This window comes from Elephas maximus, chromosome 18 (assembly GCF_024166365.1).
Source record: "Elephas maximus indicus isolate mEleMax1 chromosome 18, mEleMax1 primary haplotype, whole genome shotgun sequence".
In the NCBI taxonomy this organism is placed as follows: domain Eukaryota; kingdom Metazoa; phylum Chordata; class Mammalia; order Proboscidea; family Elephantidae; genus Elephas; species Elephas maximus.
This window is the reverse complement of record NC_064836.1, coordinates 81,615,057-81,630,669: the sequence shown is the minus strand read 5'-3', so window position 1 is coordinate 81,630,669 and position 15,613 is coordinate 81,615,057. Positions and strand designations below refer to the sequence as shown.

Sequence of the window (15,613 nt, the reverse complement as noted above, 5' to 3'; positions counted from 1 at the left end):
TTGTGAAAGGAGACAGCCAACCACTGCAAGACATGAACACAATGCGCAGCCGCCCTGAGCTTTATAGAACCCTGTGTGGCAGCCCCCACGCACAGAGGCTTCCTGGGCATAGAAGTCCCACTGAGTCTTTCCTCTGGAGAAAGGAGGAAGTGCTCTCGGTTGTACGCAGGTAGACCCACCTTGGACTTTGCATCAGAACCTATTTTTACTAGCGATTCTAATGATCCAGAGATAAGTCATAGACTGAGAAATGAAGGTGGACTCCAGAACACCAAGCTCTGACCACCAAATCTGTCATAGTCCCAGGGTTGATGGGCCAGAATGGGACAGAAGCAGCCCAGACCCCAGTGTTGTACAGATGTCATGAAGTAGAAGAAGGCCGCTTGTTCAGTGATCTGGGTGAATGTCCATGAAGAATGGGACCCTCCAACTAGTTTCTTACCCTCTGTCAGTATTTGTCCAGAAGTAATATTTAAGGTCATTAGCTTTAAAGTTGGGTAGACCTAAATTTGAACCCCAGTGTGTTACTTACTAGTTCTATGATTCCAGCAAGTCACTAAGGCGTGGCAATATGTGTTAATTATGTATGCACGTGTCTATATATATAATGTTCCTGGTACAGATGGGTGGTACAAATGTGTAATGTGCTCCGCTGGTAACCAAAAGGTGGGAAATTCATGTCCACCCAGATGCACCTCAGAAGAAAGGCCTGGCAATCTACTTCTGAAAAAATCAGCCATTGAAAACCCTATGGAACACAGTTTTACTCTGACACACATGGGGTCACTGTGAGTTGGAATGAACTCTGATGCAAATGGTTACCTGGTGCCTGTATACATCTAAATAAAAGTGTGAATATCATTAAAAATGTCTAGATATCACCACTAAGACCTTGTTTCCAATGACTGGGACATTGCTTCAAGTGAATCAAGCCTTCTGGATAATAATAGCTATCATTTTGACTGTTAAAAGTTAAGCATTCTTCCCAGTAAGTGCTTCATATGCATTATTTCCTCACTCCCACAAACTTATGAGATTGGTATTATTTTTATCTTTACTTTATGGATTAGGAAACCACAATTTAGAGACACTAAGTGGCACAGGGTCACACAGAAAGTGCATAGCTACAAAGGCCAGGACTGGATTTACGTGTTTCCTTCTCTGAACACTGATGAGGCCTGCAGAGACCTGTCTGGGTGCTGTACAGAATTTACTAGTCTTTCCCAGTTAGGTAAACTTTCTTTTTCAAATTTCTCATTTCCCTTATTTTTACCTGGCTATTTTTGTTCTGCATCTAAAGGTAACATTTCTATTGATTGTGATATGTTACATGTGATCAAGAAAGGGTCCATCCGTTTGAGGGTACTGAGGCTTTAAAGTGCACCCACTTCCATGATTAGGCATCAAAAGAAGATTAAAATTTCCCACAAACCGTCTTCCTAATAAACATGTAGCATCTTCAGTGCTTGAACTCACGCTGTTTTCATCGCTCTCAAATCCGAATGTGCTAATCTATCAGCTCTTTTCTGTACCACCTTAAATTTTCTGTGGTGATTGTTTTGTAAAAAAATATTCAGTGGAAAAGAATTGAACAGAACACGAGGCTTTAACTGGAACAAAATGAGATCTTCATTTTAAGCAATTTTCTCTTTTGCCTTTAGCAACATGTAGTATGTTTTCTCGCATTTCACCAGTGAAAATAGATTGCTTGTCTTTGTTATGTATTGTTTTCTACCCTGCACTATCCTATCTGGTCCAGATGTTATTCCTTGTGTTAACTAGACCATAGTAACTTCAAAGCACAAAGATCGTGGCTAGCTGCGTGTAATGGGGAGAGCACAATGTTCTTTACACTCAGAATTGCTCTCACCGTATTTTCCTTGGTCATCGCATAATAGATTAGTTAAAAACCTTTTAAATGTATAGATTATTCCCTCCAATTGGTTCACTTTGGATATTACATAATCTTTATCCCTTTTTAATTGCCACAGTAGGGTCAGACACCTCTGTTTAATTAATGCTAACTGAGTAAAATAATAAAAAGATAGTAGTTTTTACTGTCAATTTTCACCACCTGATTATGTTTAGCTTAGCATATTCCTGTCATGTTTGTTTTTTTAATTTCATGTGTATTAGTTTAATCCCCAAATCCTCCTTTAAAAATAGATGAGACTTTCTGCATCATGTGAAACATGTATTAGTAGATGTTGAAAGAATACTTACTTTTTAATTAAATCAAAAGGCTTACTGGGTTTTTAATGTAAAAAGTACTGAGTAGTATTGCCAGATGTTGTAATGTTTTCAAATAATGGAGTGAGACTGAGTTGTGCTAAGTTGTTGAGTTGTGTTAAGTTGTTAAGTTGTGTTGTTAAGTTTTGTTAATCTAAGCCTAGGTCCAACCTAATAAACTTGTTTAGATGGTCCGTATATTGGAATGGTATCAAATTTTAAATCATTTTTAGTAATAATAATAGATATTTACTAAGCACTTATTGGAAACCCTGGAGGGCTAGTGATTAAGTGCTCTGGCTGCTAACCAAGAGGTTGGCAGTTTGAATCTACTAGGCACTCCTTGGGAACTCCGTGGGGCTCCTACGCTGTCCTATAGGCAACAGGCTTGGTTTTGGATACAGTTACTATGTGCCCGGCACTGGCCTAAGGGCTTTGCATGCAGTAACTCACATAAGCCCTACAGCAATCCTATGAGTAGATATTTTTATTATCCTCCTTTTACAGGTGAGAAAACTGAGCGGCACATCGTGGTTAAGTAGTTTGCCTAGCATTATATAACTTTCAGTGGTAGAATTGGGGTTTGAATTCTGACAGGATTCAAATAATCCTGGCCTTGTAGTCCAGGCTCTTAACCTTTTATGTCCAGCTTAATATTGTATACGTAAACTTCAAAATAAAGCAGGCAGCAGATTTCAACCCTACAAAAGTCAATATGTGCTTCGTGTTGTCTTAAATAAAAAAATACTAAAAATAAATTTTAAAAAGAGTCACTTTTTGCAGGTTGTTGCCAGGCCACCAAAATTGCGGTCAGAAAGTGTTATCTGATTCCTGGTTTTAGCAGGGTCCTGCCATTTCCATTTTATCCTAGTCTTTCTTTTTCAGTGGGTTGAAGAAGAAAGTTTCAGTTTACCTCAAGTAGGAGACTTGCTCTTCTCTTCAGCCACTGCTAAGCTAGCTAACTCTGTTACTGTTGAAAAAGAATAGCTGGGTGTCCAGGTGCCTCTCTGTGACCCAGCCCTTGTTTAGAACCAGTGAAGTTATGATAACTGAAGTAAGAGAGAGATTTTTCTCAGTGAAATAGAGTAAAAAGGAACGTTTTTGCCCTTAGCTGGAACTATGCAAAACTTGGCCATCATTTATAGAGACAGTGTTTACTTAGTTTTTAGCTAATCTAGCTGAACTCTACAAGCTTTCAATTCAAGCTTTCAGAGACGGACATGAGTCATAAAGGAATCAATTTATGTGGGTACCATGGCAGGGACCTGTAGCATGGATACAGATAAGAGCTCTGGAAGATTGGTGGTGGTGTTAGGTGCCACCGAGTCAGCCTCTGACTCGTGGTGACCCATACAAAATGGAACAAATGCTGCCCAGTCCTGCACCGTCCCCATGATAAGTTGTGGATTGGACTGTTGTATTTCATTTGCAGATTTTCAGAAGTAGATCACCAAGCCTTTCTTCCTAGTTCCTTGTAGTCTCGAAGCTCTGCTGAGACCTGTTCAGTGTCATAGCAACACACACACATCTCCACTAGAAGATGCTTGAGGTGCACTGGCCAAGAATCAAACAGGATCTCCTTCACAGAGCCTGAGAATTCTACCACGGAACCACTACAGCTCTCCAGGAAGATGTTCAGGATGTTTCATTTTTGAGCTCTTGAGAAGATAGACCATGTTAAACAAAGACAAAATCTCAATTTTATTGTCAAGTCTGGGGGCGGAGGGGGTAGAAGTGTGAATATATGCTGCAAGGAAGGACTGTTCCTAGACGGAACAAGAGTCCCATTGAAGTGGCAGCATCTGGTTCAGTGGACTCCCCAGCATGCTCAGTGTCCACTGGAGTCAGTGGTTTATTCCTATAGTTCTGCCCTGAATACATCCTGGCCCACCCACTTTAAGGGTCCTTCAGAGCTTATGGGATCATTTTGTCCATCCTAAAGGAAATCTAGAGTTTCAGGGAGGAGAGAGGTTTGATAATATACACACTCGGGAGCAAAAGAAGGCATCATTGAAGAAAACTGTTGAGGAGAGGGATTCAACACAATGACTGAAGGAATTTTTTAAAGAATTCTTTAACTCCTATAGTCAGACCCTAAGTTTATGAGTTCTGCTATCATCAGCAGTTTTCCTGAATTAATTTTGCAGGAGGAGGAAGAGGTCTGTGTGCTTGTGTTTGGAAAATGCAAGAAGCTGAGATAATATGTTTCCCACTTTATTCAGCCTGTGGTACAGAATTCTTGAGGGAGAAACTATTTAGTAGAATTCTAAGAAGGAGTCAGTAGAAGGCTGAATACAGGGGTCCTGGAGGGAGAGAGACACAAGGAGGCTTCAGGGAACCTGCATTGGTTTGATGGTGGGGATGGAGTTTGTGGGCAGAGTCCTTAATAATCAGGAAACCAGAGAGGATTTAAATAGAAACAACTCCTCAATCAAAGAGTGAAGCTATGTATATAGAGCATACAGCAGTGGTTGGCACATTTCCAGTACATTATAAAGGACAGTTGAATCTGACCCAGGGGCTCCGTGCCATAGAAAAGTACTCAACTCCTCCATGTGTAGTGCAGTTGGCTTGGAACACTCCCTTTTCATTTCCACATGTCCCCCACGCCTGGCTAAGTCCTATTCTTTCTTTGGGGGCTCCCCAGTTATGGGTTAGGGCCCTTCCTCTGGGCACGCATGGTGCTCCATCCTCGTTCTCCTCCTAGCATTTCTCGCTCTGTATTATGATAGCCTACTTTCTCATCTGTATTCCCCAACAGGCTGAACTCAGGGCAGTAAGAATGTATTGAGTTCCCGGCATGGAGGCTCCATGTGAGGCTCTGTAAGTGCCAGAGGGCAAAGGCTATGCTTTAGTAAGGATTCAAGGAGCCCTACTCAGCAGTGTACAAATATCATGTATATGGATATGTGTGGTATTAGTATAGTGCTGAGAATTTTTAACTTTTTGATTTGAATCTCTTTGAAATTATAAATGAATATTAATACCAATAAAATGCCATAATGTACTGAAAAGGCTATGAATGTAAACTGTATAAGGGAGAGCGATTTCATCTCTGGCACGCCACAGTATTTTACGATTGAAACCGTTTTGTAAATCCCTCAGAAATTGTGCATGAGGCTCTTGGGGCACTTCGGCATAAAAGCACTCTGTACACATGTCAGGTGTGGTGGCTGTACATTTCTAGATTTCAGATTCTCACAGGAATGGAATATGTGTCATCTAGATGATTGATCCCAGAGGAAGCTGTCACACTAGAGAAGGTGGCGCACTGCTGTTTTGGCAAAATAAAGCACCCGTCAGAGCAATGGCCACCAATGTTTGAAAAGAGCAGCATCCTTGTATAGTAGAGTTGTCCCATAGAGCCTGATAAAAGGAATAACTCCGGAGGGTTAAGCTCAGGTTTTCTTAGGGAAGAAAGTAAGCCCGTAGTCAGCCTAAGTGTTACCCGGGAATTTTGCGGTGCTGGGTTCTCTGCGGAGGGCTTCTGCAGAAGAGTACAGGCAGGCAGGTGCAGGGCTTCACCGCACTGCGTGGTTATGGATCGCTGGGCACTGGGAGTCCAGGCTAGGCAGCTGACTTGCTTCAAACTTTAAATTTTGAGATTATTATAGATTCACACCAAGTTGTAAGAAATAACACAGAGCTGCCTCATTTATCCTTTATTTGGCTTCTCCCAAATGTAACAACTTTGCAAAACTATATATAGCACAGTATCACAGTCAGGATCTTGACATTGATACAGTTGAGCTACGGAATAGGTTTGTTACCACCAGGATCCCTCCCATTGCCCTTTTGCGGCCACACCCACCTCCCTCCCCAGTCTCTGCTTTCTGAAGAACACTTTAATGCCAATGGTAAAAACAAAATAGTTAGGGGACACGATTGTTCGTCTTTGCCAGGATGTTTAACGCCCAGGGGATGGCGCCAGTTCTAACAGGTGAGTGCTGTGTCTGCTGTCCTGGTATGCCCCCAGTTCTGCTGTGCTTGTGTTCCTAGGGAGATTCTCCTGTTTTTTTTCCCCGAGTATCAGCTACCATCAGAATTTAACCATGCATGTGTGGAGGAGCCTCTAGCAAGTTCTGAGGTAAGCTGACTTTTTTGGACTCTGAGGGGATGAGCAAATAGCATGAATTTAATCTTCGGTGAAATAAAAACATAAAGTGTGTGATTAAGAGGACTTAGAATGGCTTAAGTGAAGGAAGATTTGATAATTCAGAATTGAAGCTGCATTCGATACTATTGTGTAAAAATCAAGGGTTAAATATGGTTGGAGAAGATCTTATGGATTGAGAAAAGTCAGTTGCAAAGATCAAAAGAAACAGAGTACAGTACCTGACTTATTTCCCCCTGCCAAAAATAGACTTTCTGTTTCCTAGATACACTTCTTCCGTCATCTTTAGGAGGAGTTGAGGTGAGGAGTGGGTGGGGCGGCCACGTTAGGTGCCTAGAGCACCTGCTGAGTGAGGTGTGCAGTCCTGTGGCCAGGGCCACTGCTCACATTGCTGCAACAGGTGGGCTCCTCAGCACCACTGTGCTGATGTGTTAATGGTTACCTGGGACTGCTCCTGCCGGGATCACTGATGACCGCAGTGCTGACAGATTCAGTAGTCACTTCTTATCTTCCCTGACCTCTTAGAAACCTTCAACCAGTTGATCACTTTCCCCTTCTTGGAGCACTTTCTTTGCACAGCTTCCTTGATACCACACTCTTCTCACTGTTTTGCTTCCCTCCATATCTGTTCCTCCTGTTGGCTGGTCTGAGAGCTCATTCCTGGACCGCTTTCTTGTCTCTCTTATGTGCTGTTTCTAGGTGACCTCCTGTAGCCTGCGGCTTTGAACACTACCCCATATGCCAGTGACTCCCCAGTTTGTTTCTCTGGCATTGCCTTCCTAGAAATTCAGATCCAAACTGCCTTCTTGACATCTACCCTTGAGTGTTTAATACTTTGCTATTTAATTTTTCTTAGATTGATTTTTTTTTCATCTTTAGAATTTATTATCCATGTTATATTTAGTTAAGCTGCCTTAATCCTTTTTGGGATGAGGAAATGTATGATTTAGTTAATTAATTTAGCTAGACCCAGGCTGAAAAGACCCACTGTAACAATGTTGGCTGCTTCTAGGTTGTTGACGCTTTTTTTTTTTTTTTTTAACTTTTATTGAGCTTCAAGTGAACGTTTACAAATCAAGTCAGACTGTCACATACAAGTTTATATACACCTTACTCCGTACTCCCACTTGCTCTCCCCCTAATGGGTCAGCCCTTCCAGTCTCTCCTTCCGTGACAATTTTGCCAGCTTCCAACTCTCTCTATCCTCTCATCCCCCCTCCAGACAGGAGATGCCAACACAGTCTCAAGTGTCCACCTGATACAAATAGCTCACTCTTCATCAGCATCTCTGTCCTACCCACTGTCCAGTCCCTGTCCTGTCTGATGAGTTGTCTTTGGGAATGGTTCCTGTCCTGTGCCAACAGAAAGTTTGGGGACCATGACCGCCAGGATTCCTCTAGTCTCAGTCAGACCATTAAGTCTGGTCTTTTTATGAGAATTTGGGGTCTGCATCCCACTGATCTCCTGTTCCCTCAGGGGTTCTCTGTTGTGCTCCCTGTCAGGGCAGTCGTCAATTGTGGCCGGGCACCAACTAGTTCTTCTGGTCTCAGGATGATGTAGGTCTCTGGTTCATGTGGCCCTTTCTGTCTCTTGGGCTCTTAGTTATCGTGTGACCTTGGTGTTCTTCATTCTCCTTTGATCCAGGTGGGTTGAGACCAATTGATGCATCTTAGATGGCCGCTTGTTAGCATTTAAGACCCCAGATGCCACATTTCAAAGTGGGGTGCAGAATGTTTTCATAATAGAATTATTTTGCCAATTGACTTAGAAGTCCCCTTAAATCATGGTCCCCAAAATCCCGCCCTTGCTCCGCTGCCCTTTGAAGCATTCAGTTTATCCCGGAAACTTATTTGCTTTTGGTCCAGTCCAGTTGAGCTGACCTTCCATGTATTCAGTATTGTCCTTCCCTTCACCTGAAGCAGTTCTTATCTACTAACTAATCAGTAAAAAACCCTCTCCCACCCTCCCTCCCTCCCCCCTCGTAACCACAAAAGTATGTGTTCTTCTCAGTTTTTACTATTTCTCAAGATCTTATAATAGTGGTCTTATACAATATTTGTCCTTTTGCCTCTGACTAATTTCGCTCAGCAGTTGATGCTTTTTTACACCAAATACTTGAATGTTATAACTCTGTTACAGACATCTCATTCTCTAAAAGTTAATGTCCTCATCTATTATCATTTACCAATACAGCTGGAGCAGTGCCCAGAGCAGACGAACAAAAAGCTGAAACTGTGTTTCAACCAGGTAAGCGTCCTTTCAGTGTAGTCATTTATATTCCAAATGATCCTGTGTTCCAGAGAAGAAATAACGTGCATTGCCAAATGTTAGGTTGGAAGGAAATCAAATCTGCATTCACTTATCAAGACTTAGACTAATGTATAACATATCAAGTGCCATAAAGCAACATCTTTTTGAATTTTAAAATGCAAATGTTTCTATAACATAAAGCATATGAAACACCTGGAATAAGACTATATTTTGAACAAGAAACATGACATTTTAAGTCTTTAAGCATTAGATTTACTGAATCCTTGAGATACTGGACTAAACCAGAAATCATTTGTAGATTAAGCTGTAAATTGTTTCAGAAGGTTTGATCTCTCTGTGTTGCTTTTTCGTATGCTATCAACAGTTTTTTAAGTTTATGCCTTTTCCATTATAAAAGTAATTATGCCAATACAAGAAAGTAAAAGGAATTCAAACAAATTCATCTATAGTCCCAAACCAGTACAAGATCACTACTATTAGTATTTTAGTGTATTTTTTTACAACTTTTTTTCCCTCTATCTCTCTCTGCGTAGATTTTTTTTTCTTTACAGTCTTTAAATTATACTGTGTACCTAGTTCCTTGAGATTTCCTGTAAAAAGAAGAACTTGTAATGGCCTTCAGTTCTACTGGAGACATATATCAAAATGTTGTATGTTCTCAATGTCCTTATTTCCAACTCAAGGGAAATGAGGCTCCAAGATGTGAACTTGGCCAGGTTGACACAGGGAATTAGTGTTGGAGTCAGGATGGCCACTGAGGTTTTCAGACTCAGCATAGAGGTCACAACACCCTAGAAATTTTCATGGTACCAGAATTCATACTGAGACGTTAGATCTTTGTTACCACTTTACATGTACTTTCTCAAACCTGTGCCAATTCCATCATTGCCGTATATACTAACATCTTCTTCAAGAACCTTACAGCCATCTGCTTGAGAATTGTCACAATAGCATACAAATCTATAATAAATAGGAAGTGACTGGCACCCCCGGCGTTGTACTCTTTTGTGTGTAACAAGGTATATCTTTGCTTTATAGTTGGAATAGAATGGTGAAGTAAATTCCCAAAAGACCTAACACTAGACAATCTTGTCAAGACCGTCAAGAGATCATGAGTTCCTGTTCAAACTGAGATATTGCAGCAACGCATGGAACAATTTGAATCATGACTTGCCCTAACAAAGAAAATACCCTGGTCTCAAGAACTTTCTGAATGATTGGCAGCTTTAGGTGGATAGTTGTAAAAACTGTTCATATCTTTTCTTGAAATCCATTTAGGAGACAAATCTATATCACTTGCTTTAAGGTGTGTACTTTTAATAATGAGAGCCACATCAAAGTATAGGAGGACCCTAGGTAAGTTGCAGACTCATTTCGTCCCCTCAGTTCATTCTGACGACAGCAGTGGTAGTGGCTTTCATAAGTACTATTATATGATATCAAGATGACTCATGAGAGCCTTGCTGCCCCTGCTGACCCCGATCATCATCTTTTATTTGCTCTAACAAGCCACCTGTTCTACCCAAAATGAGCCTCCCAGAGTTGTTCAGACCTACCTAGATGTCCCTGCCTCTTGTGCTGTCCTTTGCCCGTTCTGTCCCTTAGAATCTTTTTATCCACTTTTTTTTTTAGTCTAGAGTTGGCCCCTTGAAATCCTACCCATCTTATTTAGAACCTGGGAAATGCTGTCTTCTCCATGAAGCCTTCTTCAGCCTGCCAATGTCAAATTAATCTTGACCTATATGTGTTCTGAGAAAAAATTAAAACTCTATCATTAATTAAATTTTCTGCTTTGTATTTTATTTTCGCTCTAGCTAGATTACAATATTTTTAAGGTTAGGAATACTCTCATCAATCTTTGCATTCCAGCAGCATCCAGTCAGTGCCTTTGAATGCATCTGGGTCTTAATATGTGCGCATTAAATCGAAGGTCATTGTTTCCGTGTGGTTCTGCCCACATAAACACACACATGCACACCCCGTTTATATAGTACAAAATCTATAGCCTCCCCTATTTTGTGCACAGTTGTTAGGATTCTGGAGCTCCAAAGCTGCTAGTCAATGAGTTTGAATTCAAAGCAGAAAACTAAAATCTCAGTTGAATATCCTGTTTCAAATCCTAATTCCATTCGGAATTAATGGAGTTTGGGAAGAATTCCGTTTTTGATCCGCCACAAATACCTCTACAAGAGCAGGTTTAGCCAGCAGAACTAAGCCTCTCATCTTGGCACAGTTCTCTGTTTACCTTAATTAAAACGTTAATACAAGCAGAAGTCCTTTTTCATGGAGTTTTGAAAATTGTCAAAATTGCTACTTTTTATAGAAACCTCCTGAAGATGGGACCCTGAGGAGAGCAGAAGAATAAATCAGGAAACTGGCAGATAGTGCTCAAGGGAAATGTAGTTAGTTAGAAAACGTTGAACTTTGAGAGACTGAGTATGGCTTTGCCTGTGGTGAGCTGTGTAAAGATTCCCAATGTAACACTGTTTTAACAACGTTGGCTTTGCCTGTGGTGAGCTGTGTAAAGATTCCCAGTGTAACACTGTTTTAACAATGTTGGCTTTGCCTGTAGTGAGCTGTGTAAAGATTACCAGTGTAACACTGTTTTAACAATGTTGGCTGTGCCTGTAGTGAGCTGTGTAAAGATTCCCAACGTAACACTGTTTTAACAACGTTATCTTTGCATGTAGTGAGCTGTGTAAAGATTCCCAGTGTAACACTGTTTTAACAACGTTGGCTTTGCCTGTGGTGAGCTGTGTAAAGATTCCCAGTGTAACACTGTTTTAACAACGTTGGCTTTGCCTGTAGTGAGCTGTGTAAAGATTCTCAGTGTAACATTGTTTTAACAATGTTGGCTGTGCCTGTAGTGAGCTGTGTAAAGATTCCCAGTGTAACACTGTTTTGACGTTGGCTTTGCATGTAGTGAGCTGTGTAAAGATTCCCAGTGTAACACTGTTTTAACAATGTTGGGTTTTTTTTTTCCCCAGCTTTTTAGTTTGAAACAGTTGTATATTCACCAGTAGTTGCAAAAATATTACAGAGAGGTTCTGCGTACCAATCGCCCAGTTTCCCCCACGCTTACGTTTTACCTAAGTATAGTACAAAATCAAAATCAGGACATTGAAGTTGGTAAGATACAGTTCTATGTCGTTTTATTGCATGTGTAGATCTGTACACCACCGCTGAAATCAAGATACAGAACTCCCATCACCACAAGGATCTCCCTTGTGCCACCCCTTTATGGTCAGACCTACCCCTAGCCTCTGGAAACCGCTCATCTGTATTCCGTCTCTACAGGTTCGTCATTTCAAGGATGTTACATAAATTGAATTATACTTTGCAATTGCCTTTTTCCACTCCACATATTGTCTGTAACATCCATCCAGGTGTATCAGTAGTGTTTTTGCTGATGAGCAGTACTGTTGTTTTTCCAAACAATGTTGTTTTTCATATTTATCTCTTTTTTTTTTTTTTTTGATTTGATTTGGTTTGGTTTGTATGTGTGTGTGGGTTTTTTTGGAGGTTATACAAAGATTTATTTTTTACTAATATTCTATTGTGTTTTTGGTGGAAAGTTTACACTGCAAATTAGGTTCCTGTTTGACAATTTCTACAGAAATTGTTCAGCAACATTAGTAACATTTTCCACAATGTGTCAACATTCTTTTTGTGTCCTAGTTGTTTTGTTTCGATTACTGTAGTTTCCCTGCCCCCTTTTCTTCTTGTCTTTGCTTTAGACTAATTGTTGACCTTTTGGTCTCATATAGATTTTTTTTTTAATTTACCATCATAGCCACAAATAATACCCTTTATTTTGTGTGCCAATCTGTTATTTCACTAAAACGTGACCTCGGGATAGTTTCAGTTCAAGGCTTAAAGAGTATCTCAGGCCAGTAGTGCCAGGGAGTTCTCTAGTCTCAAATGATCTAGTAAATCTGGACTTAAGAATTTGAGTTCTGTTCTGCATTTTTCTTCCATTCTATCATGGTCCATCTATTGTGGCCTTGACCAGAACAGTCAGTAGTGGTAGCCGAGCACCATCTAGTTCTTCTTGTCGCGGGGTAGATGAGGCTGTAGCTTGTGTAGACTATTAGCCCTTGTCTTCGTTATCTAGTGCTATTATAACAGAAGTACCACAGGTGGATAGCTTAAAAACAGAAATTTATTCTCTCACAGTCAAGTAAGTTAGTAGTTCAAATTCAGGGCATCAGCTCCAGGCGAAAGTGTTCTCTCTTTGTCGGTTCTAGAGGAAGGTCCTTGTTATCAATCTTCCCCTGGACTAGATGCTTCTCAGTGCAGGGAACCCAGGTCCAAAGTATGCGCTGTTCTCCCAGTACTACTTTCTAGGTGGTATGAGGTCTCCCTACTCATATCTCTTTTATATCTCTAAAGAGATTGGCTTAAGACACAATCTGATCTTGTTTGAGTCCTGCCTCATTAACGTAATAGCCACTAATCCCATCTCATCAACATCGTAGAGATAGCATTTATAACACAGGAAAATCACATCAGATGACAAAATGGTGGACGATCATACAATACTGGGAATCATGGCCTGGCCAAGTTGACAGATATTTTGGGGGGACACAGTTCAATCCATGATAGCCCTGTAGAATAGTTTCTTCTGTGAGACTTCTCTCTCTTTTGTTCCTGATGAGTAAAAAGTAGAGACCAATAATTGTATCTCAGATGGCTGCTCGCAAGCTTGTAAGACCCCAGAAGCTACTTACCTCACTAGGATGCAGAACAGGAACTTTGTGAACTATATTATGCCAATTGACTCAGTTGTTCCATGAGACTAAGGTCCTAAGCCTTCAAACTTAGAAAACCATTCTTGCAAGGTGTTTGGATACGTCTGAGAAGTATCTGTAACTGTGTCCTCTGTGAATATATATACAGGCACACACATATCTGTGTGTACACATACGTATAGAGGCTTCTATCTGTACACATATATGTACTCACCTCTACCTACTAGTAGACATATATGCCTACACAACTACATATGTGCCCATACACCCATTTTTTGGTTATTGTTGGTGGCTTTGCCAAACTACGTATGTCATATTCTTTAGCACAAATATCCATTTCTCTTGTGCACTTCTTAGTGGCATCATTTACTTTGGTCAAGCTGTGCTCATTACACCCACCTTCTGTGCTGCTTTTCCCATTACAAAAAATAATGATCTACAGAGTGATTCCCCCACCCCCATCCCTGATAACCACCAGTGAACATCAGTCTCTGTGTATATGTATATATGTATATATTCTTATCTTCTTATGAAAGTGGGATCTTGCAATTTTGTCCCTGTGTGATTGGCTTATTTCACTCAGCATTATGTCCTCCAGATCCACCCATGCTATATTTCGTGGACTCCTTATTGTTCTTTATGGTCGCGTAGTATACCATTGTATGTATGTTCCACATTTCGCTTCTCCATTTATCCACTGAAGCACATTTAGGTAGTTTCCATTTTTGTGCTTTTGTGAATAATGCAGCAGTGAACGTAGGTGCACATATGCCTGTTCACATCACCTCAATGGTTTGTGCTTTGTTTTTGTTGCTGTTTCGAGTGTTTCCTGGCTATTTTTGTTTAAGATGGCACAAGTTGTAAAATGCTAGAGTTTGGAAAATGATGAACTGTGTACAGTGGTATCTGAACTACCTGTGAACCTGTCTTTGTTCCAGCTGAGTTGAATTGTTTACCACACTGTACCTGTAGGCCCTGGGGGATGCCACTCCCTGGCTTTGAGTTAAAATATATATATATATATAACAAACACAGATAAATATATAATGACATGCGCCATTAAATAATTGTGCATAGACGGTGATGGTGTGGGAGGGGGTAGAGGTGGGGGCTGTTTCAGGTAAGATAGGCCCGGAATATCTGAGGAGGTGACCTTTTAACACAGACCTAAGGCAAGGAGTGAGCCTTGTGCAGATCTGGGGCAGGGTGTACCAAACAAAAAACAAGAGCACAGGGCCTGAGGCGGGGATAAGCTTGATATATTCCTGGAAGAACAGCAAGCTAGTAGAATAAGGCTTATAATTTAGGAGAAAAAGTAAGAAATAGGTAAAGCCAGGTCAAGGATTTCAGAGTCTGATTCCTAGTGCCTCACACAGGCTACCAAGCGGTTTAAGACTTTGAAAGTCTTAGAGTTCTTTACATGGCAATCTACAAACCTCACAATTACCCTAACCTTTAACAGATTATCTTAATTACATATAGAGGGTCAGTGGTTGCCCCTATGGAGTGTTATTTGGGCCGCTAATCTCAAATACTCCTCTCTATTAAAAGTATACTGAAAACATAAATAAATTTAAGCCAACTACTTTAATTACAAGGCAATGATTTATTTTAATGGTGAATCCGCACCCTTCTCTAACTCTCATGATATCTGTGCCTTGCTTGAGGACACAAAGCACTTTATCCAATAAGGTATATTTCCACACTTGGATTATCTCCTTCCGTAGACTAGAAGGCCTTGAAGGCAAAGACCATACCTGTATCTTTGTCTCACCTATAATTAAATTCAATGCTTTGAATTTAGGGTGTATTTAGTAAATGTTGATTAAACAGAAGCATGTATAGGATTTTTTGTTTGTTTATTTAAAGGGTTTTATAGAAAGGAGAAATCCATGAGGTTAATGTGTGCCTAAGGGGATGATGTGGGCAGTGTCTAGGAAGGCCTGGACTTGTTTCTGAGTGTGGTGGAGGGTGACAAAGGGGGAGGTGGATGAGAAAGGCCCCCTTACAATTTCCCTGGGACTCTTGTCATACTGGAACATAGGCATCTGGTTATCACATGAAGATTCAGATGTTTATCATAGTGGTATTTGCCCTGCATCTCTTTCCTCCGAACATCCTCTGACCCTCTAGAAATGTTGATAGCAGCAATTAATATCATTTTGAGATGACTGCATTTGGCCTCTCTGTTATCTCTTTCTACTTTGTGAGTGCCTCGGGCACAGCTCGAGCTCTTGGAACACAACCA

General features: G+C 40.7%; 1 protein-coding gene across 1 annotated transcript in view; it reads left to right on the top strand.

Annotated features, from left to right (window-relative positions):
* The window catches only part of MORC1 (MORC family CW-type zinc finger 1), a 212,637-nt gene that overhangs the window by 184,386 nt on the left and 12,638 nt on the right, over positions 1 to 15,613 (top strand). Inside the window, exons 23-24 of the mRNA XM_049857885.1 lie at positions 6,229 to 6,316; positions 8,537 to 8,590. Coding sequence (XP_049713842.1) covers positions 6,229 to 6,316; positions 8,537 to 8,590 — 142 coding nt within the window. The remainder of the gene's footprint in view (positions 1 to 6,228; positions 6,317 to 8,536; positions 8,591 to 15,613) is intronic.